The 26,372-nt window shown below is 41.0% G+C and overlaps 1 protein-coding gene across 8 annotated transcripts in view; it reads left to right on the top strand.

Moving 5' to 3' along the window:
* Positions 1 to 26,372, top strand: part of mpp7a (MAGUK p55 scaffold protein 7a) — a 431,085-nt gene that overhangs the window by 267,334 nt on the left and 137,379 nt on the right. For all 8 annotated transcript variants that reach the window (XM_072576030.1, XM_072576036.1, XM_072576032.1 and 5 more), the window contains one exon: positions 9,474 to 9,554. In XM_072576030.1, coding sequence (XP_072432131.1) covers positions 9,474 to 9,554 — 81 coding nt within the window. The remainder of the gene's footprint in view (positions 1 to 9,473; positions 9,555 to 26,372) is intronic.

The following is a 26,372-nucleotide window of genomic DNA, read 5'->3' as shown; positions in this document are numbered from 1 at the left end:
AGTTTCAATGGTGCAGCTGTTGCGTGATTTTCTTATAACATGAAATCTCATGACAATAGGACAATTGTATTTCATTTGAGGCAGTCCGGAAACGCTAGGATGTTCCCTGGTATGGAATGATTAATCTTTGCTCGGAAGACGAACGGTTTGGGACTGTACTCATTAGAATTCAGAAACATGAGTGGTGATCTCATTGAAACTTAAAGTACTCTTAATGCTCTTGACAGGGCAAATACTGAGAAGATCGTATCCCTCATCGGTGAGTCTTGAGCAGAGAACATTATCTCAGAATGAAGGGGCACCAATTTAAGACTGAGATCAGAAGGAATTTATTCTCTATGGGGTTGAGAGTCTTTGGAACTCCTTGCCACAGAGAGCTGGAGGTCAGAATTTTTGTGTACATTTAAGGGTTATGTGGAAAGGGCAAGAAAGTGGAAGGGAGGAATGTTGGATCAGCCGTGATCCTATTGAGTAGTGGAACCGAATCGAGGAGCTGAACAGTCAACTCCTGTTCCTATTCTTTATGGTCTTATGGTATTGAATTCCCTCAATTGATCCTGTACCCATAAAAGTTTCAGGCAGCGCATTCTAGATCCTAACCACTCATTGTGTTCCAACCTATTTCCCTATGTTGTTTTTCTTTTGTCAGTTACCTTCAATCTGAACCTTCTGATTTTTTGAACTTTCCACAGATGGGAACAGTTTCTTTCAAAGTACTTTATTCAAACTATGCCATGATTTTTTTAATGCTTGTATCAGACCTACTGTTCTCCAAAGAAATCAGTCACAGTTTCTCTAATCCTTGGAACCATTGTCATGAACATATCTACACCCCCTCCTGAGCTATCATATTCTGCCTTCAATTTGGTGCTCAGAACAGTATGCAACACTTCATTTGAAATCTAACCAGTGTTTTGACACTCACCTGAGTATTATCTTCCATTCTGGGTTAAACTAACAATGTGAAATCAGGCCCCTATATATTTATGGCCCGAGACTCTTTGCCTTGTGCCAAAAAAAAGAAAGAAAAGAAAAGAACTTCCATCTGCATCGCATCTTTCATGACTTTGGTCTCCCATAGTGATTTCCAGCCAACCAAGGATCTTTTGAAGTGGAGCCACTGTTGTGACGCAGTTTCCACAAATGACAATGTGATAAGTGGAGAGATAATATGCTTTTGTTGATGTTGGTTGAGGAGTGTGTATTAACTAGGACACTGAGGTGAAATCCAGTTCTTCAGACTAATTCCATGGAATTATTTGCATTCATATGAGAGGGCAGTTGGGGCCTTGGTTTAACAGCTTATCCAAAAGATAGCTATCTTTCTGTTTCCAAATTTAAATCAAGTTCTCTTGTCAGAAATGAAATTTTAAATTGCTTCCAAAAATTATACCGCAGAGAACCCCAGGAGGAAAAGCTGTCGGGCATTAAAACAAAGTTTGTCTTTTAATTTTCTTTAAACATGTTTTGTTTAGAATTTATGTAACTACAGACAAGGAGGAGTTGAAGAAAAGGTTTTTGATCAGTTGGAGGCATGAAATCCTAAGTTGAAGCTCTTACCATTAATCTTTAAAACAACAACAATTTGTAATGACTACCTATGTGCAGTAAAATGTTTAAATCTGGGAGTTGCTGTCCAACTTGCCTTGCTCCTCCAGAAGCTGTCTGACAAAGATATCACACTGGGGCAAGTCATCCCATTCAAAAATGTGCAACATGAAGTTGTTATACTTTTAATAAACTGACCAGTAAACATTAGGGCTTGACCCATCCAGTGTAAGTGCACTTCCATGGTGTGATGTCTCACTTAACTGCCAAACATTGTCTCTGACAGACTGAAATTTAACTTTGTCAATTGTGGACACTCTTCAGCTTAGATTTTAATTTCTGATGGCGATTTTAAAAAGTACAAAAAATGTACTATATCTTTGTTTTATCTTTTTCTTATCCTTTTAATCCAATCTTTTTTCTCTCTCTCTCCTCATTTTGCTTTCTGTACCTAATTTGACATTGAATTGAACATTATAACTGACATTTCCAGGTTCAAATTCTGAATACTTAATCAATAATTTTTCACTTAATGGAGAATCAGATTTGTTTGCATTGTTCACAAACATTCCAAATACTCTGCATCATTTGCTTAGTGGCTGACAAAAATATCTAGTCCAAAAACCCATAAAAAAATTCATGATCTACAGTAACAGAGCTAACTAAGTCAGGGAACTATCGACAGGTGAGCCTGACCTCGGTGGTGGGCAAGATTTTGGAGGGAATCCTGAGGGACAGGATGTACATGTATTTGGAAAGGCAAGGACTGATTCGGGATAGTCAGCATGGCTTTGTGCATGAGAAATCATGTCTCACAAACTTGATTGAGTGTTTTGAAGAAGTAACAAAGAAGATTGATGAGGGCAGAGCAGTAGATGTGATCTAAATGGACTTCAGTAAGGCGTTCAACAAGGTTCTCCATGGGAGACTGATTAGCAAGGTTAGATCTCATGGCATACAGGGAGAACTAGCTATTTGGATACAGAACTGGCTCAAAGGTAGAAGACAGAGGGTGGTGGTGGAGGGTTGTTTTTCAGACTGGAGGCCTGTGACCAGTGGAGTGCCACAAGGATCGGTGCTGGACCCTCTACTTTTTGTCATTTACATAAGTGATTTGGATGCAAGCATAAGAGGTACAGCTGGTAAGTTTGCAGATGAGTGTAGTGGACAGCGAAGAGGGTTACCTCCGATTACAACAGGATCTGGACCAGATTGGCCAGTGGGCTGAGAAGTGGCAGATGGAGTTTAATTCAGATAAATGCGAGGTGCTGCATTTTGAGAAAGCAAATCTTAGCAGGACTTATACACTTAATGGTAAGGTCCTAGGGAGTATTGCTGAACAAAGAGACCTTGGAGTGCAGGCTCATAGCTCCTTGAAAGTGGAGTCGCAGGTAGATAGGATAGTGAAGAAGGCGTTTGGTATGCTTTCCTTTATTGGTCAGAGTATTGAGTACAGGGATTGGGAGGTCATGTTGCGGCTGTACAGGACATTGGTTAGGCCACTGTTGGAATATTGTGTGCAATTCTGGTCTCCTTCCTATCGCAACGATGTTGTGAAACTTGAAAGGGTTCAGAAAAGATTTACAAGGATGTTGCCAGGGTTGGAGGATCTGAGCTACAAGGAGAGGCTGAAGAGGCTGGGGCTATTTTCCCTGGAGTGTCGGAGGCTGAGGGGTGACCTAATAGAGGTTTACAAAATTATGAGGGGCGTGGATAGGATAAATAGACAAAGTCTTTTCCCTGGGGTTGGGAGCCCAGAACTAGAGGGTATAGGTTTAGGGTGAGAGGGGAAAGATATAAAAGGGACCTAAGGGGCAACTTTTTCACGCAGAGAATGAGCTGCCAGAGGATGTGGTGGAGCCTGGTACAATTGCAACATTGAAGAGGCATTTGGATGGGTATATGAACAGGAAGGGTTTGGAGTGATATGGGCCAGGTGCTGGGTGGGAGTAGATTGGGTTGGGATATCTGGTCGGCATGGACAGCTTGGACCGAAGGGTCTTCTTCCATGCTATATATCTCTATGACTCTGGCTACATTTGTTTGTTACTGTACCTTTAAAATCTCTTTTTGAGAAAAGAGTCTGAAAGGCATAAAACGCTGTGGCAATCAGCACTATAAACACATAGAGTTTATCAGTGAGACAGGGGAGACAGAAAAAATGTCATAAACACCGATGCAAAGCTGGTAATAGGAAAAGATTTAGGAGGCAAAATTAGTTGAAGACTAAACTTAGTAAAATGGAAAGAATCAAGGAATGAGAGATGGAGGAAAACAGATTTATTTCACATTTTTGTGTGAAATAATACCTTAATTCCATTATTTTCATGGTATAAATTAGTTGATAATGGTGACAACACATTGCGCCACTTTTCTGCCATGAGATTGGTTTTTATTGGCTTCAAGACAAAAGCTGTTTGCCAGAGTTGAGTGTACAGTGGTAATATAAACAGATCAGGAGATGAGGATTGATGACCTAATTTGAGTTAATCTCCCCCACCAATGTAATACAGTGTACCCTGTGTCTCAACAAAAGAAAATAGCAAAACCTTGTCCTAGTTCTGTCTGTGTTCACCGCTGGTTTGTTTCACTTAAAAAAAATTACTAAGTATAGCGGCTGTTTCTCACAGTATTCTTCCACACACTACCTGTATGCAAGTATTTCTGCAAATGCTGTAGGAGGTTGACCCCTGTCCCCATCCAACTAACTAACTTCTCTCCTGGGGAGGAGGAAAGGATAAGAACTTCAGTTTCAAGTTCAGATAAAATGTTTGTCTAACGGTTATGTTGATCACTCAGTTAAATACTTGAATGACAGATGTGTGTAATTTGAACCAAATTATTTCATCCAAAACAGGGGGAGAAAAGTCTAATACATTAACCAGGTTTTGATATTTTCCCTAATTGTATAAATATTACAGCTCTTTAATGCATTATGAAGCTCATGAAACTTTAAAGCAGTCTTGGTGGACTGAAGGACTGGTTCCTGTACTGTTCTTTGTTCAATTCCATCTTAACCATTTCTGTTTGTGCAAATTCGTAAATGTTTTATTATTCTTATCCTCCACTGTGAGACTTAACAATCATAAGTTTTGAGGGTTAAAGTGATTTAATGGAAAATTGTTGATCATTTGTTTACAACTACATTTTTTGATGTGATTTACAGCTTTGCCACATCATTGCGTCATTTACACATCTTTGACAAGAGAATGACGCACAGCTATTCTGGCTGTTGCTTTCTGCACAAAAAATAAGCTTGGAAAAGTCTTCATTGTAGAACCTGTTAACACCCATCCTCTAAGAGTATTTATTAGTCTTTAGAGTGGTTTCAGCTTGAAGCTGTTAGTGGATTGCTAAACAAGTCAGGAGTGAAATCTACCAGACTGAATTCTATTAAGTAGTGAAACCTCCTGAAATATAGTGACAACAGTCAACTTGTATTTATATGTGCCTTAAATGTAACAAAATATTCCAAGTGCTTCACTAAACTGTTACCCATCAAAATTTGACACAGCAATACAAGGAAATATTCGGGCAAATGACCAAAAACTTGTTCAAATAAATTTTAAGGAGCGTTTTAAAGAAGGATAGCAAGGTAGAAAGGTGGAGAAGTTTAACACAGGAAATTCCAGAGCTTGGGACGTAGGTAGCTGATGACTTGATTGTCTAAGATGAATTAAGTTAAATTGGAATGTAGGACTTTACTTTTAAGACCTAAGTCGATTAGAATTAAAGACGGAATTTTGAGAGGGGCAATCTAAAGCTTACTAGTCCTTATTCGATTCAAGATCAATTCCAGTTGTAAAAATGTTTTGACATGTTTTGTAAGATTGCTTGCATTTATCATAATCAGTAAAAATAACACAAATGATACTCAATAAAAGCACTGGTTTTCAGCGCATCTATATGGGTTGTTTGTTCACAACACTTGTTGACAGGACATTTCGCTGAGCAGCAACATAACCACGAGACTGCATGGGAATATTGATTATAGTGTTATAAAAGTTTACAAAGTGTCCTGATGACAAAACAACATGCAAAAGTACCATGGACATGGTTAATTTTAATTTTCAAACTGTGACTTTAGAAGAAGACTGCTGCAACTAAACATGACAGCAGATTTAAATTCATTCACTGTCTGGCAAAGTTCTCCGTGGAATGTCCCACCTGAAGTGTCAAAGAAACTTTAAACAGAGAGAGAAATATAACAGAAAGAGATACCAAGGGAGCTGACTGCCTTGAGGACAGCAAGCTTTTGTTGCAAAATCTTTGAATTTTGGTCTTCCAGTAATATGCAAAAACGTTAAAACTAACTGCAACACTCATGTGTTAATGGCCTGATGTCCTAGTTGTGAACTCGTACACTATTTAAATGTCCACTCTTCACAAATCTGTATGTGTTGTGAAACTATTTTTCTTCTGATTTGTCAATCATAAACTCGTTGTTGCTACTTTTAAGAAAGCTTGGTTCATTTGCCTCCTTTTAAAAATAAGCATATATTTCTTTGGGAGGCAGTTAACCTTCTTATGGTCAACAGAGGGGCAGGTGAATAACCAAAAGGGAGTCAGTTCACCCCTCCTAACCTGGGACCTTAATATTTTGAGATAACCTAATGTATGACTATAACATATTAGAGAAATTCACTGGAACAGGTTGTATCAAAAGGTATGGAGGGGTGAGGCTATGGAGGGACTTGAAGCCAAGGGTGACAGTTTTAACATTGACTCTCATTCTAGAAACCTCTCAGGATGAATCATTCGACAAAAGAGATTGTAGGGTAATGACCCTTGTTGCAAGTTTGGATAGGAACAACAGAGTTTTAGATGAATTGTGGTTATGGAGTGTGGAAGATGATGCAGGGGAAGACTTTTATAATGTTACAAAGGTGGAATTAGATTACATGGTTTGGAATTAGATACTCAACATTGGTTGAGATGATACAAGATTGTGAGTAGTCTGTTTAATTCTCATAATTGCCAGGTAAAGGGATGGAGTTGGCTCCCATGGAACAATGTTTATGATTGTAATTTAAAGGAAATTTCTGCTCATCCAGTCGTAGAAGTCAGGCAAAGACTGTAGTAAATGATGGTTTAGGGTTTAAGAGTAAAGAGAATCCAATGAAGGCAGAACTCTGGCTATTACTGCACAGATGATGGAATTAGGTGAGAGCAATTCCACCAAGTTGGGTGTCTGAGAAGTAACACTGCTGAATGGTGTAACTCACAATGGAAAGTTTCAGGCAGGTTACACAAGACAAGGTGGCATCATTTCCCACATCCTGATCTGACTTTGAGTTATTTCTGACTTCTGACTTCTTCAGAATGATGTTTGACAGAAACATAATTAGATGTGATGTACATGGACTTACAAGAACAGTGGGCACATGTTTTGGAGGTAACCTTGTGGCACAAGGGGAGGTGGTAGGCTTGTGGTATTATTGTGGGACTATTAATCCAGCAATCCAAGTAAAGTTGTTTGGGAAGACCCAGTTTCGAATCCTACCACTGCAGATGATGGAACTTGAATTCATAAAAATCTGGAATTAAAAGTTTATTCGTGACCACAGATCAATTGTTGATGACCAGAAAAAGTCAATATGCCACTCATATCCTTTCGGGATGGAAACTGCTAACCTTACCAGGTTCTGTTGACATGCGACTCCGGACCCATAGCAAACTTTAAACTAGTCTCTGGGCAATTAGGAATAGACAATAAATGCTGGTCTAGCCAGGGGCATCACATCATGTGAATGAATAAAAATTCACTTTCAAGAATTTTACCAAGAGCAGGGAGGTTATAAATGCTTATTTTGACTTGAATAGAGTGGCCACCACAACAAATCTGAAGAAGAGGATTACAGCACCTGAACAGATGGGAACTTGTAGCAATACCAGTTGGTTTGGGGGCTATGCAAAGAGGTTGTGAGGTTTGTAATTTAGTGCAGCAGGGTCCGTGGAGCAGGCCATGAGTTACCCGTAACATAGCTTAGAAAGGCTATGTGGCAGATTTGATGATGATGACTTTCAACTTTCAAGCTTTGTTTAAATTTTAAATCAGGCAGGTTGACTCTAATTCATCAAGGTATTTCTTCAGAAATTTCCTGATGAATGCAAGAAGAAAAGCTTTGATAAAAGTTCACATTTTTCAGTAGTGCGCAAAAATGGTTGTAATGGAGTTGAGAAGCTGGGCTTACCTTTTGCATTTAAGGGATATCATGGAACAATAAGCAGTTTTGGTAGAGGGAAGCGGAGCCATGCTTTAGGTGGCTCAGCCAAATCTGGTAATGACCCAGTTCATTTGTATTAACTGTGGAAACTTGGTGAGAGTTGTAGTTCTGAGATCTTAATTGAAAAGAGTTTTTTTTTGTTTGAAGATTTCAACTCCATGGAATGTTGACAGTCATTGCGTACTACACTTGCTTCATTGACCATTTTGTCAGCATGAATCATCAGGAAGACCAAAGTCAAAGCCAGGGCTTAGAGAATCCACCTTTCATCAACATTAGCAACCTACTCTTCACATCTTCACATACTGTGGACAAACAGTTACCGGTAGCTCGTCTCTTAATGCTATCATGTCAGAGTTGAAAAGTCATGCCTTGACTTACAGCAAATTCATTGAAAATACAAAACAGATAGAATATTGGGCATCTCCTTGGAGGACGGAGTGCTGAGTACTGAAGTTAATCAGTAAGCAGGGAATCCCCACGCCCCCCCCAAAAACGTAGCTGTCCTCATGACTCAATGGTGGCTCTGGTTGGATCATGTGAGCAGAAGAGGTGTTGCCAATAGATTAGATTAGATTACATTACAGTGTGGAAACAGGCCCTTCGGTCCAACAAGTCCACACCGACCTGCCGAAGCGCAACCAACCAATACCCCTACATCTACCCCTTACCTAACACTACGGGCAATTTAGCATGACCAATTCACCTGACCTGCGCATCTTTGGACTGTGGGAGGAAACCGGAGCACCCGGAGGAAACCCACGCAGACACGGGGAGGACGTGCAAACTCCACGCAGTCAGTCGCCTGAGGCGGGAATTGAACCCGGGTCTCTGGCGCTGTGAGGCAGCAGTGCTAACCACTGTGCCACCGTACCGCCCAAATAGTCTCATGCCAATGCCACAGAGTAACAGGTAACCTGTGCATGTGATTTATGAATGTCAATATGTGAGATATTGACACTTGCTAACAGGAGTGTCTAGAGACACATCTGGAAGGGCCTAGATAAAGCACAGGACAACAGAAAAATAGCCAAATACCAGAAAGGAGAACCCAATAGAAGGAAAAAAGTCAGCAATTAACATTGTATCAATGCTATTCATCTGTGCCAACTGTGAAAGGGACTTTCACTCATTAATTGCCCTCCATTCCAGGACAGAGTGACATACACCCTGGGCGCAGTCCATCATTTCCAGAGATGGATGAATGCCATCCCTAGGAATTGAGTGGGGGCGCCTTGACTTACACTGAGAGCAGCAGTACAGTATTCAGATAGTGTTGTAACTTACATCTCTGCACTGATTGCACACGTTTCAAAGTGACTGCCAGGAATTGTTTCTCCTTCTGTTTGACCCGGAATTGTTTCTCCTTCTGTTTGACCCAAGTTTTGTGTGCAAAGATTTTTTCTATACAGTGGGTACCACCCATCTATGGACTAAATCAAAGCATTATCTTGCTGTGGAGCTGCCACACATGATTAGTTGAACTGAAGTAAGCTGAAGTGTCTTGCCAAAGTTGGCCCACTGAGAAGTAGGAAAAAAGGCTGATGATTAATGGTCTGTTATTTTTCATGCTAGTCTTTCTTTGCACAGGCAAGAAAGTAATAACTTTAAACAGAGAAATTTTCAGATGTCACAAATGCAATAAGTGAAACTAATATTTCCCCAATTTTTTTCTGCTTTTTTAATTCTATTTCATAGCTCACTGAGGATCTGCACAACACACCAATGAACAGTGAGATCAGAGAATTGGTGAAGCTACTATCACAGCCCCACCTCAAGGTGAGAGCATGTAACACGTGTAAGCATGTAGTCTAAATAATTTAAATGCTTTTACTTGAATTTTGTTGCCAGAATTAGTTATCCAGAAAACCATAGAGAAAAATGAGTTCTGTTCTAAGCCCAGCTGTGTTCATAAAATTTCAACTTTGTGTGTGCATTTCAAAGGATTTGCATTTGATGATGCGGCCACTGTTGTTTGTGATATACATAAATGATCTGGAAGAGGGCACTGTTGGTATGATCAGCCAGTTTGCAGATGACACGAAGATTGGTGGAGTAGCAGAAAGCATAAGGGACTCTCAAAGAATGCAGGAGAATATCGATAGACTGGCGAGTTGGGCGGAGAAGTGGCAGATGGAGTTCAGTCCAGGAAAATGTGAGGTGATGCATTTTGGGAAGTCTAATTCTAGAGTGAATTATACAGTAAATGGAAGAGTCTTGGGAAAGGTTGATGAGCAGAGAGATCTGGGAGTTCAGGTCCATTGTACCCTGAAGGTTGCTTCACAAGTGGATAGAGTGGTCAAGAAGCCATATGGTATGCTTGCCTTCACTGGACCGGGTATTGAGTATAAGAACTGGCAAGTCATGTTAAAATTGTACACAATGTTGGTTCGGCCACATTTAGAATACGGTGTACAATTCTGGTCACCACATTGCCAAAAGAATGTTGACGCTTTGGAGAGGGTGCAGAGAAGATTCATGAGGATGTCGCCTGGTATGGAAGGTGCTCGCTATGAAGAGAGGTTAAGTAGGTTAAGGTTGTTTTCATTAGAAAAAAGGAGTTTGAGGGGGGCCCTGATTGAGGTCTACAAACTCAAGAAGGGTATAGACAGGGTGGATAGAGACAAGCTTTTTCCCCAGGGTGAAGGATTCGGTGACAGAGGTTACACTTTCAAGGTGAGAGGTGAAAAGTTTAAGGGGGATACACAAGGCAAGTACTTAACACGGAGGGTGGTAGGTGCATGGAACGCATTGCCAGCAGAGGTAATAGAGGCAGGGGCGATAGAGTCATTTAAGATGTATATGGACAGATGCATGTGTAGTTGGGGAGCAGAGGGCTTAGGTATTGGACAACAGGTTTAGATAGTGGATTTGGATCGGCTCAAGCTTGGAGGTCTAAAGGGACTGTTCCTGGGCTGTAAATTTTCTTTGTTCGTTGATGCAAATTTCTTAACTCATCATTATCTTTGTTAACAGGCTTATTGAATGGAATGTTATGTACGAACCCAACTCTGATGAAGTGCATTTAGTCTAAACAAATGTTTGAAATAAACGTTTTGAATTAGGAACAAAAATATAGGAATCTAGAATGTGAATCTGAAAGATGTATTGAAAGGCAGCCTATGTAGACTCACGTACTCCGAATGAACAAAGTATTTTAGATCCATTGGCTTGTCCTTTGTTACATTTTGAGAAATTTCACTCAATCTAAGCCAAATTGTTTTACCAATTGATGTGTTCCTAAAAGTGATGAAAAAAATTCAGCAAGTGGAATGAGGGTGTTTATTGCAATTTAAAAAGCAATCTAAATGTAGGAAGTTTGTTTTTGAGATATGAGCATTGGTAGCCATGCCATTATTCATTACTAATTCCTAATTGTGCTGAAGACGGGAGTGGAAGTTGGCTTTCTTGAACCGTGCAATCCATGTGGTGTTGTATACCCACAGCTTTAAGGGAGGGATTTTCAGGATTTTGACCCAGCAACAGGGAACAAAAATGATTTAGTTCCTAATGTTGTGTGTTTTGGAGGGAAACCTACATGTGGTAGCATTCCCATGCATCAGAAAATAGGTTTGGAAGGTGCAATCAAAGCAGACTTCCCAAGTTACTGAGAACTGTAACATGGCTGCCATTGTGCAGCTATGGTGATTGCGGTGAATGTTGAAGCTGCTGGATTGGCTGATTTGTTCTTAATGCTGTCAAGCTTCTTAGGTGTTGTTGGAGCTGCACTCATCCAGGCAAGTGGAGAGTGTTTCATTACCCAATTGTAGATTGTGCACAAGTGTTGAAGAGTCAGGTACTGAGTTACTAATTGAAGGATTCCTAGTCTTTGACTCATTTTTGTGGTTAGTTCAATTTATGCTCAGTGTTAAATTCCAGGAGGTTGATATTTATGGATTCAGTGATGGTAATGATATTGAACATTGAGGAGAGATGATTAGGTTATATTCTTTGATCTTGTCCTCCTTATTACTCTCAATGATTTTTCCAATTGGTGTTCAACGTGGAGAATGACTAATTCATCAGCCAAGGAAGAAGGAGTTGAGATCCACTGATGCATGCAAGAATGGCAATCTCCTGGTGGATTTTTTGAATACTTGATCCAAATCTTACTTTTTATATTGCTAAGAGCTTTGTAAAATTATGGTTTCAGATTGTGATGATGTAACGTTTTTCTAAAATTCTACGTTTTTATTCAGTATGGTTAAAGCTTTTGAAAGATTCCAGCCTAAAAGTAAAAGTACTTTTCTGTGTAAGCCATATGTGCGCAAATATTTTGATTCTATACCAACCATGAGTTTTACAACATATAAGTAGAACAGATACTTCTTGCTTTGATTTGTGTTGCATTGCATATGGGGTATCCTTCTACCTTTGACACTGAACTTGATATTTGATTGCTTTATGCAATTTTGAAGCTCCCAAATTCAGGGCAGAGTCGTTCTATGGATGTGGCCTTTGCTGGTTAAATGTCTAATGTTTGAATATAATAAATATGGTTGTTTGTTTCATGAGAAGCCTCTGATTCAGTATCTCATTTGAGACCCTTGTTAACGTTTTAGTTCAGAACATTTATCAAGTTGTTTATCAAGGCTTGTGCAGGATGTGCAGCATAATCATTATGATTGCTTCTAAGTGCTCTTGAAAAAAGTTAGTGTCTTAGTCATATAGCATGGAAATAGACTCTTCGATCCAACCAATCATGCCAACCACGTTCGCAAACTAAATTAGTTCCACCTGCCTGCACTTTGCCCATAGCCATCCACACCTTTCCTATTCATGAACTTATCCAAATGTCTTTTAAACACCAATTGTAACTGCATCCACCACTTTCCAGTGAAAACGAACCCAGTCTATCCAACCTTCCTTCATAGCTCAAATCCCCCATACCAGGTAACATCCTGGTAAACATTTTTTGGGCCCTCTTCAAAGCATCCATATTCTCTGGTAGTATTGTGACCAGAACTGTACACAATATTCCACTGTGGCCTAACTAAAGCTCTGTAAAGCTGCAGCAAGCAGTGTGAGCACTGCTGCCTCACAGCAGCAGGGACCCGGGTTCGATTCCTGCCTCAGGCGACTGTCTGTGTGGAAGTTGCACCTTCTTCCCATGTCTGCGTAGGTTTCCTCCCATAATCCAAAGATGTGCAGGTCAGATGGATTGGCCATGATAAATTGCCCATAGTATTAGATACATTAGTCAGGGGTAAATAGAAGGTAGGGGAGTGGGTCTGGGTGACTTACTCTTCGGAGGGTCAGTGTGGACTTGTTGGGCCGAAGGGCCTGTTTTCACACTGTAGGAAATCTAATCTAATACTTGCCTATTTTTATTCTCAATACCCTTACCAATGAAGGCAAGTATACCACAGGCATTTTTTATTACCTTATTTACCCATGCTGCCACCTTCAATAATCTGTGGACCTGCACACCCAGATCTCTCTGTACATCAATATTCCTCAGGATTCTGCCATTCACTTTATAATTTCCACCTGTACTTGACTGTCCAAAATGCATCACTTCACATTTGTCTGGATTAAACTCCATCTGCCATTTTTCTGTCCATGTCTCCAACTGATTCATATGCTGCTGTATCCTCTGACAATCCTCATCTCTATCCACAACTCCATCAATCTTTGTATCATCCCCAAACTTACTAATTAGACCAGTTACGTTTTCCTCCAAATCATTTATGTAGACAACAAACAGCAGAGGTCCCAGTACTGATCCCTATGGAACATCACTAGTTACAGCCTTCCATTGCATAAAGCATCCTTACACTGCTATAATTCATCTCCTATGACAAAGCCAGTTATATATCCATCTTGCCAGCTCACCCCGATACTGTGTGACTTCACCTTTTGTACTAGTCTGCCATGAGGGACCTTGCCAAAGGGTTTACTGAAGTCCATATAGATAAATCAACATCTTTTCCAACACTCATCCTCCAGAAACTCGATCAAGTTAGTGAGGCACAACCTCCCCTGCACAAAACCATGCTGTCTATCACTAATAAGTCCATTTGCTTCTAAATATATATTGATCTTGTTCTGAGAATCTTTTCTCATAATTTCCCTACCACTGACGTGAGACTCTGAGGGCTGTACTTTTCAGGATTATTCCTGCTATCCTCCTTAAACAATGGGACAACATTGCCTATTCTCCAGTCCTCTGGGGCCTCACCTATGGCCAAAGAGGATACAAAGCTGTTTGTTTCATCCAAATCATTTATATAAATGACAAACAAAAGTGGACCCAGTACCAATCCTTGTGGAACACCACCCTTCACAAGCTTCCAGTCTGAAAAACAACCCTTAAAATGATAGAATTCAGCAATCCAACTGCTGTTAAAATACTTTCATTTCACTTTAGTGCAATGCCAAAAATAAGATACACTGCATAATGTCATCATTAAATAAATGTAAAATAATAAATCTAATTTAAGTTATTCTGTTTTTGTAAAAATGAAGGATAAAGGTGATTTTTGGCTCCTTGTTTAGATTCGTCTTTTTTCTTACTGTTTTTCTTATACTTTTTGAAGATGGTTGCTGTTGACATATATCATAAAACTATTTCCATTGCCTCGGGGTCACAACGCACAAAGTTATAGAGGTTACTTGGTAGCAGCTAGGAAAAAAAGTTGGCAAAGCATAATATTCCAGCATCTGTGAGATTTTGACATTGTTTCTTCCAAAGTACATGGCAGCATTCACGAATATCCATCTTTTTTGTGTTTTTTTGCCGTTCGTTTTCAACATTAGCATTAGCAAGAAAGGCAGCTCAGGATATTTTCTCACTGCGGGAGTTTTGAGCTCCATATTTAAATGATAGCTGCCAGCAGTTCAATATTACTTTATCTCACATGTCATCTAAAGCTACAACACTTCAATTTTTTTTCAAATGACTGAAACAGTTGCAGCTATATTGCTGCAGAGTCCTGTGAAAAATCTTGATGTAGAAGTACAGGAATAAAAAAATGTGTGCAGCTTCAGCAAATTATCCTTTTTTGTCTCAACCGTTGTTTACAAATCTCGGTAAGAGGAGGCACAAAGCTACCAGCAGTGGTCCATCAAAGTATTATTACTGTTTTGTGTTCAGTGGCAGCAGTGCTGGAAGCTTATTTCAACAGCAAACAGTTTAACTAGTATTTTAATTAGAATCATAGAATCCCTACAGCAGGCCATTTGACCCATCAAGTTTCCACTGATCCTCCAAAGAGCACCCCATCCAGACCCACCCACGTCCCTAGCCCTCACCCCCACCCTATCCCTGTCTTTCCCATTTCCAATCCACCTATGCTGCACATTGTTGGACTGTGTGAAGAAACCAGAGCACCCAGAACTCCATGCAGATATGGGGAGAATGTGCAAACACTGTATTTCTCTATTCTCTGCCTGTTCATGTGTCTGTTTAAATGCCTCCTAAACTTTGCTGCTGTATCTGCTTCCAAGCATTTTCCTGACACTGATCATCTTCGCACCTCTCCATTAAACTTATTCCCACTCAACTTCAAACCTATCACATTTCCACCGTGGGACTGTCCATGCCTCTCCGTTTTATGTACTGTATCAGAGTGAGTTGGGACTGGAAACTTCCAGAGTGACTGCCCCCACAGACTTCACCCCAAAATCCAAAAAGGTCACTCCATAATCTCATTCCTTGCTTGGAGAGACAGTGACAATCCTGGGATAATCACAAACCTCACTTCCTGCCCAGACAGATTGTGATAATCCTGTGACATTCACTAACTTCCTCCCCCCGACTGGAGAGGCACTCGCTAACGTTTCTCCCCCCCCCCAGTCCGGAGAGGCACTCCCTAACGTCTCTCCCTGCCTGGAGAGAGACACACTCATCTCAATAATGTTGGGATAATCTCTAAACTCTCTCCCTGCACGGAGAGAGACACACTCTAAACTCACTCGCTGCCTGGAGAGACATTCACTCACCTCACTTTCCTGCTCAGAGAGACAGTGATAATCCTGGGGTAATCACTAATCTCACTCCTTGCCCAGAGACACCATCTCTAACCTCTCTCTCTACCCGGAGAGACAGTTATAATCCTGGGATAATCTCTAAAATCACTCGCTACCCAGAAAGGCAGTGACAGTCGTGGGATAGCCTCTGATCTCGTTCCCAGAGAGACCGTGATAATCTTGGGATAATGTCTAATGTCACTCCCTGCACAGTGCAACAGTGATAATTATGGGACAGACCTGTAGCAGGTTGGATATTTTCTGGTCAGCTCAGAGGAGGCGAATAATTGACCAGGTTTCTCACTTTACTTGGGTCTCTGAACTCTTATTTCCATCTTTTTGTGCCAATCCATCTCCAGGTCTCCATCAAAGACTTTGATTATCAGACCCAGGAGTTGGCATTCCCACTGTAAAGAGGCCTCAACTATCTCCTTTCGACCCTGTCTGAACTTGCCCAGGCCTTCCCCTTTATGATAACCCATCTCTGCCATCAGTTTCTGAAATTTGTGCAGTGTCATTGTTTAATAAGTAAAGCTCAAGTTGAGGTACAACCATATACTTTGATGTGGTATAATGAAAAAATCTGTTTGAAATAAACTTCATGAACTACAGCTTTCTATAGTTATTTATGCACCACTCACTGCACCATATATTGGCTGTGGTTTTTCAACCGTTGAGCAAACCTATCTGAACGCATTAGTCTCTGTCTCTAACATTCTGAAGGGCTGGGTCTGATCGCCATTGAGCACTGAGAGTATCTTCATGGTTTTTGCATCCCTGCCAAAAGCTAGTAATAACCCCAAGGCCAATTCCTACATTCTAAAGCATACCTAAACATAATTGTTAGGACACAAAACTGTCTTGACAGGTGTTGAGATGGTAGTAGTACAGTCATGTCACTGTCCTAGCAATCCAGAAGCTCTGGTTACATGTGTTCAAATTCCACCATGGCAGCTGGTAGAATTTGGATTTTGCTACTAAATCTGGAAAAAAAAACCCACCTAATCTTGGTAATCATGATCATAAAACCATTGTTCAGTTATTATTCAAAAGCCACTGATGCCCTTGAGGGAAGGGTATGTGCCAACCTTACTTAGTCTGACTTGCATGTGACACCAGACCCTTAGCAATGTGGTTGACTCCTAGCCATTCCTGATGAAGGGCTTTTGCCCGAAACGTCGATTTCGCTGCTCGTTGGATGCTGCCTGAACTGCTGTGCTCTTCCAACACCCCTAATCCAGTATTTGCTTTCCAGCATCTGCAGTCATTGTTTTTACCTTCTGAAATGGCTGACCAAGCTACTCTGTCATAGCAGACTACTGCAGTCTCAACGTGAATTAAACCAATTAACTACTCAACATTGACCAAAAATGACAACACCATGACTAGCCCTGTCAACCCTGCAAAGTTCTCTTTGCAAAACTCTTTAACCATGTCAAAACTAGGACAACTATCCAAACGCTGGTCAAGTAAAAGCCTGACATTTTTATACTCATCAAATTATGACCACCCGTGAGTATGCTTAGTTCCCTGGACCAAGTTAGAGGAACAAACCTACCAAACAGACACTCGCCACCTATGGCAAGGCCTAAACAACATTACAGAATACAAAATGAAGCAGAGCAAGATATCTGACAAAGACATAGCCCTCCTTAGCTTTCTATGCTTGGTCTGAGCCGAGTGCGAGCAGCATGGTAACACATGCACTGACAGCCCCAGATGCACTTGTTCCCTCAGTCACCACTGCAAATGTCATATCGGACTTCCCAGGAGTCAACCCAAGGAAAGCAACGTGCCCGGACAGTGTCCCTGGCTGAGCACTCTGAGCCTGTGTGGATCAACTGGCGGAGGTATTCAGACATCTTCAGCCTCTCCCACCTACAAGCCAATCTCCGCCTGCTTCAAGAAGCCCATCAGCATCCCTGTACCTAAGAAAACAAATGTCATGTGCCTTAATGGCTACAGTCTTCAGCCCCCACCTTTACTCCCTGTGCTTCCATGATTGTGTTGCCAAATTCCAAATAAACGCCATCTACAAGTTCACTGATGACACCGCTGTGGTTAGATGAATGAAAGGCATTCATGACGAAGGACTTATGCCTGAAACAGTGATTCTCCTGCTCCTCGGATGCTGCCTGACCTGCTGTGCTTTTCCAGCACCGCACTCTTCCATCTGTAGTTAGATGGATATCTAACACTGGCAAGTCAAAATTCAGAAGGCGTACAGAGGGTAGTGAGAACAATCTACCCCTCAACATCAGCAAAACTAAAGAACTGATCATTGACTTCAGAAAGAAAGGAAGAGAACCCACCCCTATCTCCATCAATGGAACCGAGGTTGAGAGGGTGGAGAGTGGCAAATACCTCAGAGTGATATAACCGACAACCTGCCCTGGTCCTGCCAATTAAATGCAATGGTCAAGAAGGCACGACAATGTCTCCTCTTCCTCAGATGGCTCAGGAAATTTGGCATGTCCGTAAGGATCCTCAATAACATCTACAGAAACATACTGTCTGGGTGCATAATCGCCTGTATGGCAACCACTGTGCCCAGGACTGTAAGAAACGACAGAAGGTGATATGCATAGCCCGGACTATTATGAAAGCCAATCTTCCATCCATGGACTCCATTTACACAGCTTACTGCCGCAGAAAGGCTGTTGATGTCGTCAAAGACCTATCATACTCCAGTAATGATCTCCGACAACCTCTTCTGTCAGACAGAAGGTCTCGAAGCTTGAACACACACACACACATCAGCAAGTTCAAGAACAACTTTTTCCTAGCCATTATTCGATTGATGAATGGAGACTCTAGCCTCAAAAAATGCTGATCTTGCTAACATTGATCTTGCCTAGTGCACGCCCTGTAGACCTCTGTCTAAGCCTTTTGATAACCTCTGATCTGTACATCTTTGCTTACTATGATCTGCCAGTACTGCTCATAAGCAAAGCATTTCTTTGTATTTCAGTACACGTGACAGTCAATCAATCGAACACAGAGCACCAGACATAGTACAGAGTTATACAACTGGGAGAAAGTTGCCCTGGGATTCTTCAACATTGACTCTTTACCCATTAAGTCTCATGGCATCCAGTCATAGGAACGTGAGGGTGGTATCAAGGATCCTCAACAAAACTGATTGGCAGTCAGAAGGAAAGCTCTCCATTGGTTTAAGATGTACTTAGCGCAAAGGAAGATTATTGCAATTCCTGGAGGTCAGTGATTTAATTTCACAACATCCTTTCAGGGGTTCCTTAGTATAATGTCATCCATGCAACAATCATCAGCTGCTTCTTCCTGACCTTTCCTCTATCATTAGATCAGAAGTTGGGTGTTTGCTAATGACTGTACAAGTTCAGCAGCATTCACAATTCCTCAGATACTGAAGCTGCTTGTGCCCATAGATGTAGCAAGACCCGGAGAGCATTTAGGGTTGGGGTGATCAGAGGCAAATAAAATTCACACCACACAAGTGCTAAGTAATGGCTATCTTCAACAAATGATTTTCTGGCCATTTCACTTGGACATTCAATGGTATTGCCATTGCTGAATTCCCTACTGTCAACATGCTAGAAATTACTGTTGACCAGAGACTGAACTGGACCAGCTATGCAAATGTGTTGTTACAAAAGATGAGAGGCAAAGATTTCTGCAGTTCGTTACTCTATGAAGCCTGTGCATTATCTACAAGGGACAATTTAGATGTGTGATAGAATGTTCTTCACTTGCCTGGATAAGTACAATTCCGAACACACTTGAGAAGCTCAATATAATCCAAGACAATATAATCCATTCAAGTGGAATCCTACCACCTGCAATGCAAAGTGACAGCACTATATCTTATACAAAATGTGCTGCAGTAAGTCACCCTCTTTTGACAGCAACTTCCAAAGCCACAGCCTCTACCATGTAAAAGGGCACCAGGTGCATGGGACCACACCATCACTGACAAGTTCACCTTGAAGACACCTATCCTGACTTGGAACTTCATTGTCATTCCTTCACTGTTCCTGGACCAAAATTGCTTCTAGAACTTGAGTTATGCCTACCCTACAATGCATCTGTTCATTCTAGCAGCTCACCCCCACTACCTCAACGGGAATTAGGAATATTCAGTAAATGCAGGCCTAGCCAGCAATGCCAGCATCTGGTGGAAGAATAAGTATAGTATTATCAGGCATGGATTCCAGTGCTTTCCTCAGCATTGATTTTTGGTGATTTTGTGCTTATGTCTGAACCCTGATGCTGCTAACATTATAATCTTGCTTCAGTTCTATTCCATTGTGCAAATGGGATGGCTGCTAAACAGAAATTGCTCATTCTGCTCCCTCGCCTACCCATGATGGACTGAATTGCTTTCCACTGATCATAAATCTCCCTATGATTGGGCTTTTTAGTGATTGTGCCTTAGCAACTTAATAGAGTTCTTTGAGGAAGTGACCAAGTTGATAGATGAAGGAAGGGCTGTTGATGTCATATACATGGACTTTAGTAAGGCATTTGATAAGGTTCCCCATGGTCAACTAATGGAGAAAGTGGAGTCACATGGTGTGCAGGGTATTCTAGCTAGGTGGATAAAAAACTGGTTGAGCAACAGGAGACAGTAGAAGTTGAAGGGAGTTTCTCAAAATGGAAAGAGGTGACCAGTGGTGTTCCACACGGATCAGTGCGGGGGCCACTGTTGTTTGTGATATACATAACTGATCTGGAAGAGGGCACTGTTGGTATGATCAGCAAGTTTGCAGATGACACGAAGGTTGGTGGAGTCGCAGAAAGCATAAGGGACTCTCAAAGAATACAGGAGAATATAGATAGGCTAGAGAGTTGGATGGAGAAGTGGCAGATGGAGTTCAATCTGGGCAAATGTGAGGTGATGCATTTTGGGAAGTCTAATGCTAGTGCGAATTATACTGTAAACTGAAGAGCCTTGGGCAAAGTTGATGAGCAGAGAGATCTGGGAGTTCAGGTCCATTGTACCCTGAAGGTTGCTGCACAGGTGAATAGAGTGGTCAAAAAGGCATATGGCATGCTTGCCTTCATCAACGAGGTATTGAGTATTAGAGCTAGCGGGTCATGTTAAAATTGTGCATGACAATTGGTTCAGCCACATTTAGAATACTGTGTACGGTTCTGGTCGCTACATTACCAAAAGGATGTGGACGAGGGTGCAGAGAAGTCTTACGAGGATGTTGCCTGGTATGGAAGGTGCTAGCTATGAAGAGAGGTTGAGTAGGTTAGGATTGTTTTCATTAGAAAAAAGGAGATTGAGAGCAGACCTGATCAAGGTCTACAAAGTCATGAAGGGTATAAGCTTTTTCCCAGTGTGAAGGATTCAATAACAAGAGGTCATGCTTTCAAGGTGAGGTGAAAAATTTAAGGGGGAAATACACGGTAAGTACTTCACACACTGGGTAGGTGCCTGGAAAGCGTTGCCAGCAAAGGTGGTAGAGGCAGGCATGGTAGATTCATTTAAGATGTGTATGGACAGATGCATGAGTAGGTGGGGAGCAGAGGGATGCAGATGCATAGGAATTGGGTGACAGGTTTAGACAGTGGTTTTGGATCGGCCCAGGATTGGAGGGCCAAAGGGACTGTTCCTGGTCTGTAAATTTTCTTTGTTCTATGATTCCTTTCCAATTCTGTTAGCTAGTAAATCTGCAAGTCCTGTACCTGCAAATTGTGTTGAACTAATTACAATTCCAGTTGATGGTACTATCAGACAAGTCAAATCCCAGATGAAACATGCCTTGATAGATTGTACTTGTAAAAACAAAATACTTAAGAACATGGTCAGACACGAAAGTATCGTCACTTGAGGCTATAGAATTGAGAACAGATGTTTATTACACCTAATATGAAAACAACAAAAGAAACTAATGAAGTGTTCCAAATGTAGAATGTAGTTTGAAAGATCATTAAACATATAGGAAAGCAAAGTCTCATCCCTTTTATGACATTATCCTTTTGCAGAGACTCTGGCAAAATTACCCCTTCAAATCAGATCTTTAAGTTTGGCTTAACTAATTCTCTCCAGTTCTTTCCTATGAATTGTAAGAAGATTTAACATGATTACTGTCAAAACTGAGAGCTTGGACTTGCACAGCTTTTAAAATCTTAGAGATTTCTTGATCTGTTTCAGATTGGCAAGTTGTAATGAATGGATTGCTAAAGGGCTTAATGCTAGATCTTCCACTGTTTGAAATCTACATCAATGACATGGATGTGTGAACCAAATGTATGGTAGCTAGATTTGCTAAAGCCACCAAGATATTTAGGAAAATAAGTTATCAAGAAGACTGCAAGCCTTTGAAGAATGTGGATAGCTTAAGTGAGTGAGCAAACATTTGACGGATGGAATGCAATATGGCAATGTACAATATGTTGGGAATGGCTTTAAATTGGAAATTAGGGGCACATACTTTAAAGGAACATGTGTAATTCAGTGACTCCAATCTGCACGTAGATTGAGGAAATCAAATCAGTAACATTACTGTACAGGAAGAATTCCTGGAATGTAGACAGAATAGTTTTCATTGAGGAATCAACTGGGGTAGACGCCATCCTAAACTGGATGTACTTTAATGAGCAAGGAGGAATTCGCAATCTTATTGTGCAAGACCCCTTTGTGGATGAGTGGCTGTAATTAAGATAGAGAATAATGTAGCTGCATCTGCAACTCGGATCCTGAATATAAATAGAGGAAACTATGATGGTATGAGTTGCGAGTTGCCTATGATAGATTGGGAGATTGGGAACATTATTTAAAAAGATGAGGGTGGGAAGAAAATGGCAAATATTCAACAAGCTCATGGGTGAACTGCAACAATTGTTCACTCCTGCGTGGCGAAAATATAAAATGATAAAGCTGATGAAACTGTGGCTTACAAGGGAGATTTGAGATAATGTCAGATCTGTGGAAGGGGCATACATGTTGGCCAGGGAAAACAACAGGCCTATGGAGTGAGAGCAGTTTAGAATTCAGCAAAGGAGGGCAAAGAGATTGATTAAGAAAGGATAAATAGAGAATGAGAGTAAGCTGTTCGAGAATTTAGAAAATGACTGTAAACATTTTGAAAGTTATGAGGAGAAAAAAGATTGGTGAATGCAGTTATAGGCGTCTTAAGAACAGAGGAGTTTATAATGACAAACAAAGAAATGGCTGATCAACTCCAGACATACTTCGGATTTATGTTCACAATGGAGGAGGTGGAAACTAGAAATGTTGGGGAGCACAGGATTAAGTGAGAAGGACGAACTGAAGGACATCAGTGTTAGTAGGGAAATGATATTGGAGAAATTGATGGTTTGAAGGCTGCTAAATCCAAGCGCCTAATAATCTATATCCCAGAGGAGTTAAGGAAGTGGCCCTCGAAATATTGAATGCATTAATAGTCGTCATCCAAGATTCTATAAATTCTAGAACTTCCTACAGTTTGGAGGGTAGCTAATGTAAACTCTCTCTTTAAGGGAGGCAAGAAGAAAACCATGAATTATAGACCAGTCAGTTTGACATCGGTGGTGGGGAAAACGCTTGGATTGATTATAAGATGTAATAGCTGAGCACTTGGAAAACAGTGACAAAAGTCAGGCTGGATTTATGCAAGGGAACCATGGTTGATGATCTTACTGGGATTCATTGAGGATGTGATTCGGAAAGTTGATAGTTAGCCAGTGGATGAGGTTTATTTCAACTTTCAGAAAACTTTCAGCCAAGTTCCATTTAAAAGATTAGTCTGTACAATTAAAGCACCTGTTTGGTGTTCGTGTATTACGATTAGATTAGATTCCCTACAATGTGGAAGCAGGCCTTTTAGCCCAACCAGTCCACACCGACCCTCCAAAGAGTAACCCACCCAGACCCATTTCCCTCTGACTTACATATCTAAAATTGCGGGCAATTTAACATGGCTAATTCCCCTGACCTGCACATCTTCGGACTGTGGGAGGAAACCGGAGCACCTGGAGGAAACCCGGGCAGACATGAGGAGAATGTGCAAACTCCACACAGACAGTCTTCTGAGGCTGGAATCGAACCTGGGACCCTGGCGCTGTGAGAAAGCAGTGCTAACCACTGTGCCATCGTAGACAGAGAACTGATTGGCAGACAAGAAACAAAGAATAGGAGTGAACAGGTCTTTTTTGAGAGGCAGGCAGTGACTGTGGGGTACTGCAGTGATCTGTGCTTGGACCACAGCTATTCACTATATATGAATGATTTAGATGAGGGAACTCAATATAATTTCTCAAAATTTGCAAATGACACAAAGCTGAATGGAAGGGTGAGCTGTGGGGAGGATGCAAAGATGTCTCAGGTGTGATTTGGACAAGCTGAGTGAGTGGGCAAATGCATGGAGATGCAGTATAATGTGGATAAATGTGAGGTTATCTACTTTGGGAGCTAAATCAGGAAGGCAGATTATTATCTGAATGTGTATAAATTGAGAGGAGAATATGCAACATGACGAGGTGTCTAAGCACGCAGATCAGTAGGTTGACGAAAAGGCAAATTGTATGTTGGTCTTCACTGCGAGAAGGTTTGAGTGCATTTGCACTTGTACTAGGCCTTGGTAAGGCCACACCAGGAATACTGTGTGCAGATTTGGTCTCCTTATCTGAGAAAGACTGCTCTTGCAAAAGAGGGGTGCAGTGATGCTTTGCCAAACTGATTCCTGGATTGACAGGACTGAAGTATGATGATAGCTTGAATTGGTTAGGATTTGATTTCTCTTTACAAATGCTGCCAGACCTGAGCTTGTCCAGCAACTTTGATTTTTGTTATATTTGCCGAAGCTCAGAAAAATGAGGGTCATCTCATAGAAACCGATAAAAATTTTAGTGGGACTAGATGACGCAGTTGCAGGAAGGATCTTAGCAATGCTGGGGGAGTCCAGAGCCAGGGGTCATAGTCGAAGGATCCAGGATTGACCATTTAAGACTGAGATGAGGAGAAATACCTTCACCCAAAGGATGGGTGAGCCTGTGGAATTCACTATCACTGAAAACAGTCAAAGGCAAAGCATTGTACAACTTTGGACAGAGGTTGGATATGGCACTTGGGGCTAACAGGATCAAAGGAGATGGGGCAGAAGTAGGGACAGGCTGTTATGAGCCATGATCATAATAAATAGTGGCCGAATCCTGCCATGGCAGATGATGGAATTTGATGTCAATAAAGCAATTTTGAAATTTAAGAATCTGCAGATGACCACAAAACCATTGTTGATTGTCAGAAAAACTCATCTGGCCCACTAATGTCCTTCAGGGAAGGAATTCTGCAATCCCCAACTTGTCTGGCCAACAAATGACTCCAGACCCAGAGCAATGTGTTGACTCTCAACTGCCCTCTGAAATTGCCTTGCAAACCACTCAGTTATATCAATCTCAATGGAAACTAGGGGCGGGCAATAATTACTAGCCAACCAGTGATGGCCACATTCAACGAATGTTTAAATAAAGGCAGGCTTGAAGAACTGAATAGCTTATTCCTGCAAATAGGAAGGCAAATGCTCACATTTATGACCAGGAGGTTCGAATACACGAGTTGAAAAATGTGGTGCTGGAAAAACACAGCAGGCCAGGCAGCATCTGAGGAGCAGGAGATTCGACGTTTCGGGCATTAGCCCTTCTAGAAGTCTTGCTGCAGTATAGGATATTGATAGGACCACACCTGGAGTGCTGTCACCATTTTGATCCCTTAATGCAGGATAGATATACTCTTTGTGGATAGGATGCAGTGAAGGTTCGCTACGTTTGTTAGAAGGTTGTCCTGTAGAGAGATTGTGTGAAAAGAGCCTACAGTATCCTGGAGTGTAGAAGACTAAGAAATAATCCTTTTGAAATATATAAAATTCTTTGAGTGCTTGACAGATTAGATGCAAAGTGGTTGGACTGAGATGAGAAATTTCTTCACTCAGTGGCTTGTGAATCTTAGGCAATTCATGATCACAACAGACTATGTTCAAGACTGAGATTGATAGATTCTTGAGCATTTAGGGAATTGGGGGATTATGGGGTCAAGTCAGGAACAAAAGAGTTAATGTCAAAGTTCGGTCATGACTTTATTATTCGCAGAACAGGCTCAAAGAGTTTAAAGGCCAATTTCTCCGATAATATATGTGCTATTAAAAGATTTTGGTACTTCTTTCCAAACTGTGAGAACTTTAAGAAGAAACATTTCAGAACTGTGGGATCAAGTCTGAGGAAAGCATTATTTTTTAAATGACTGAGATAAATATATTATGTCAATGTCAGTTAAATTATATATGTAGTATATACGATGTACTACGAGTGTTAAATTATTTTGCATAACACTGATTAAGAGACAAATGATTAGCATTTATTGGAAGCTGACTCAAAGCAAAAGCAGTTGACACTTGGTTAGTTACTTCCTTCAGAAATGAGCTGGATAGCTCAGCTAAGAGCGAGGAGGTCAAATACTCCATGAGGCATAGGTTTTCTGCATCTGAACTAGAAAAAGTGATGCACTTGTCTGTAAAGATTAGTAGATCAAGATTAAGTGTTGAAGATGCAAGACATAATGTTCAGGGTTTTATTTAAGTTCAAGGAATATTTATGCAGCATTGTTTCATGGAGTGAAATAGTTGAAGCAGAATTTCTTCCGAA

Source organism: Chiloscyllium punctatum, chromosome 8 (genome assembly GCF_047496795.1).
Source record: "Chiloscyllium punctatum isolate Juve2018m chromosome 8, sChiPun1.3, whole genome shotgun sequence".
NCBI lineage: Eukaryota > Metazoa > Chordata > Chondrichthyes > Orectolobiformes > Hemiscylliidae > Chiloscyllium > Chiloscyllium punctatum.
The sequence above is the reverse complement of the archived record's forward strand: the minus strand, read 5'-3'. Positions and strand labels throughout refer to the sequence as shown.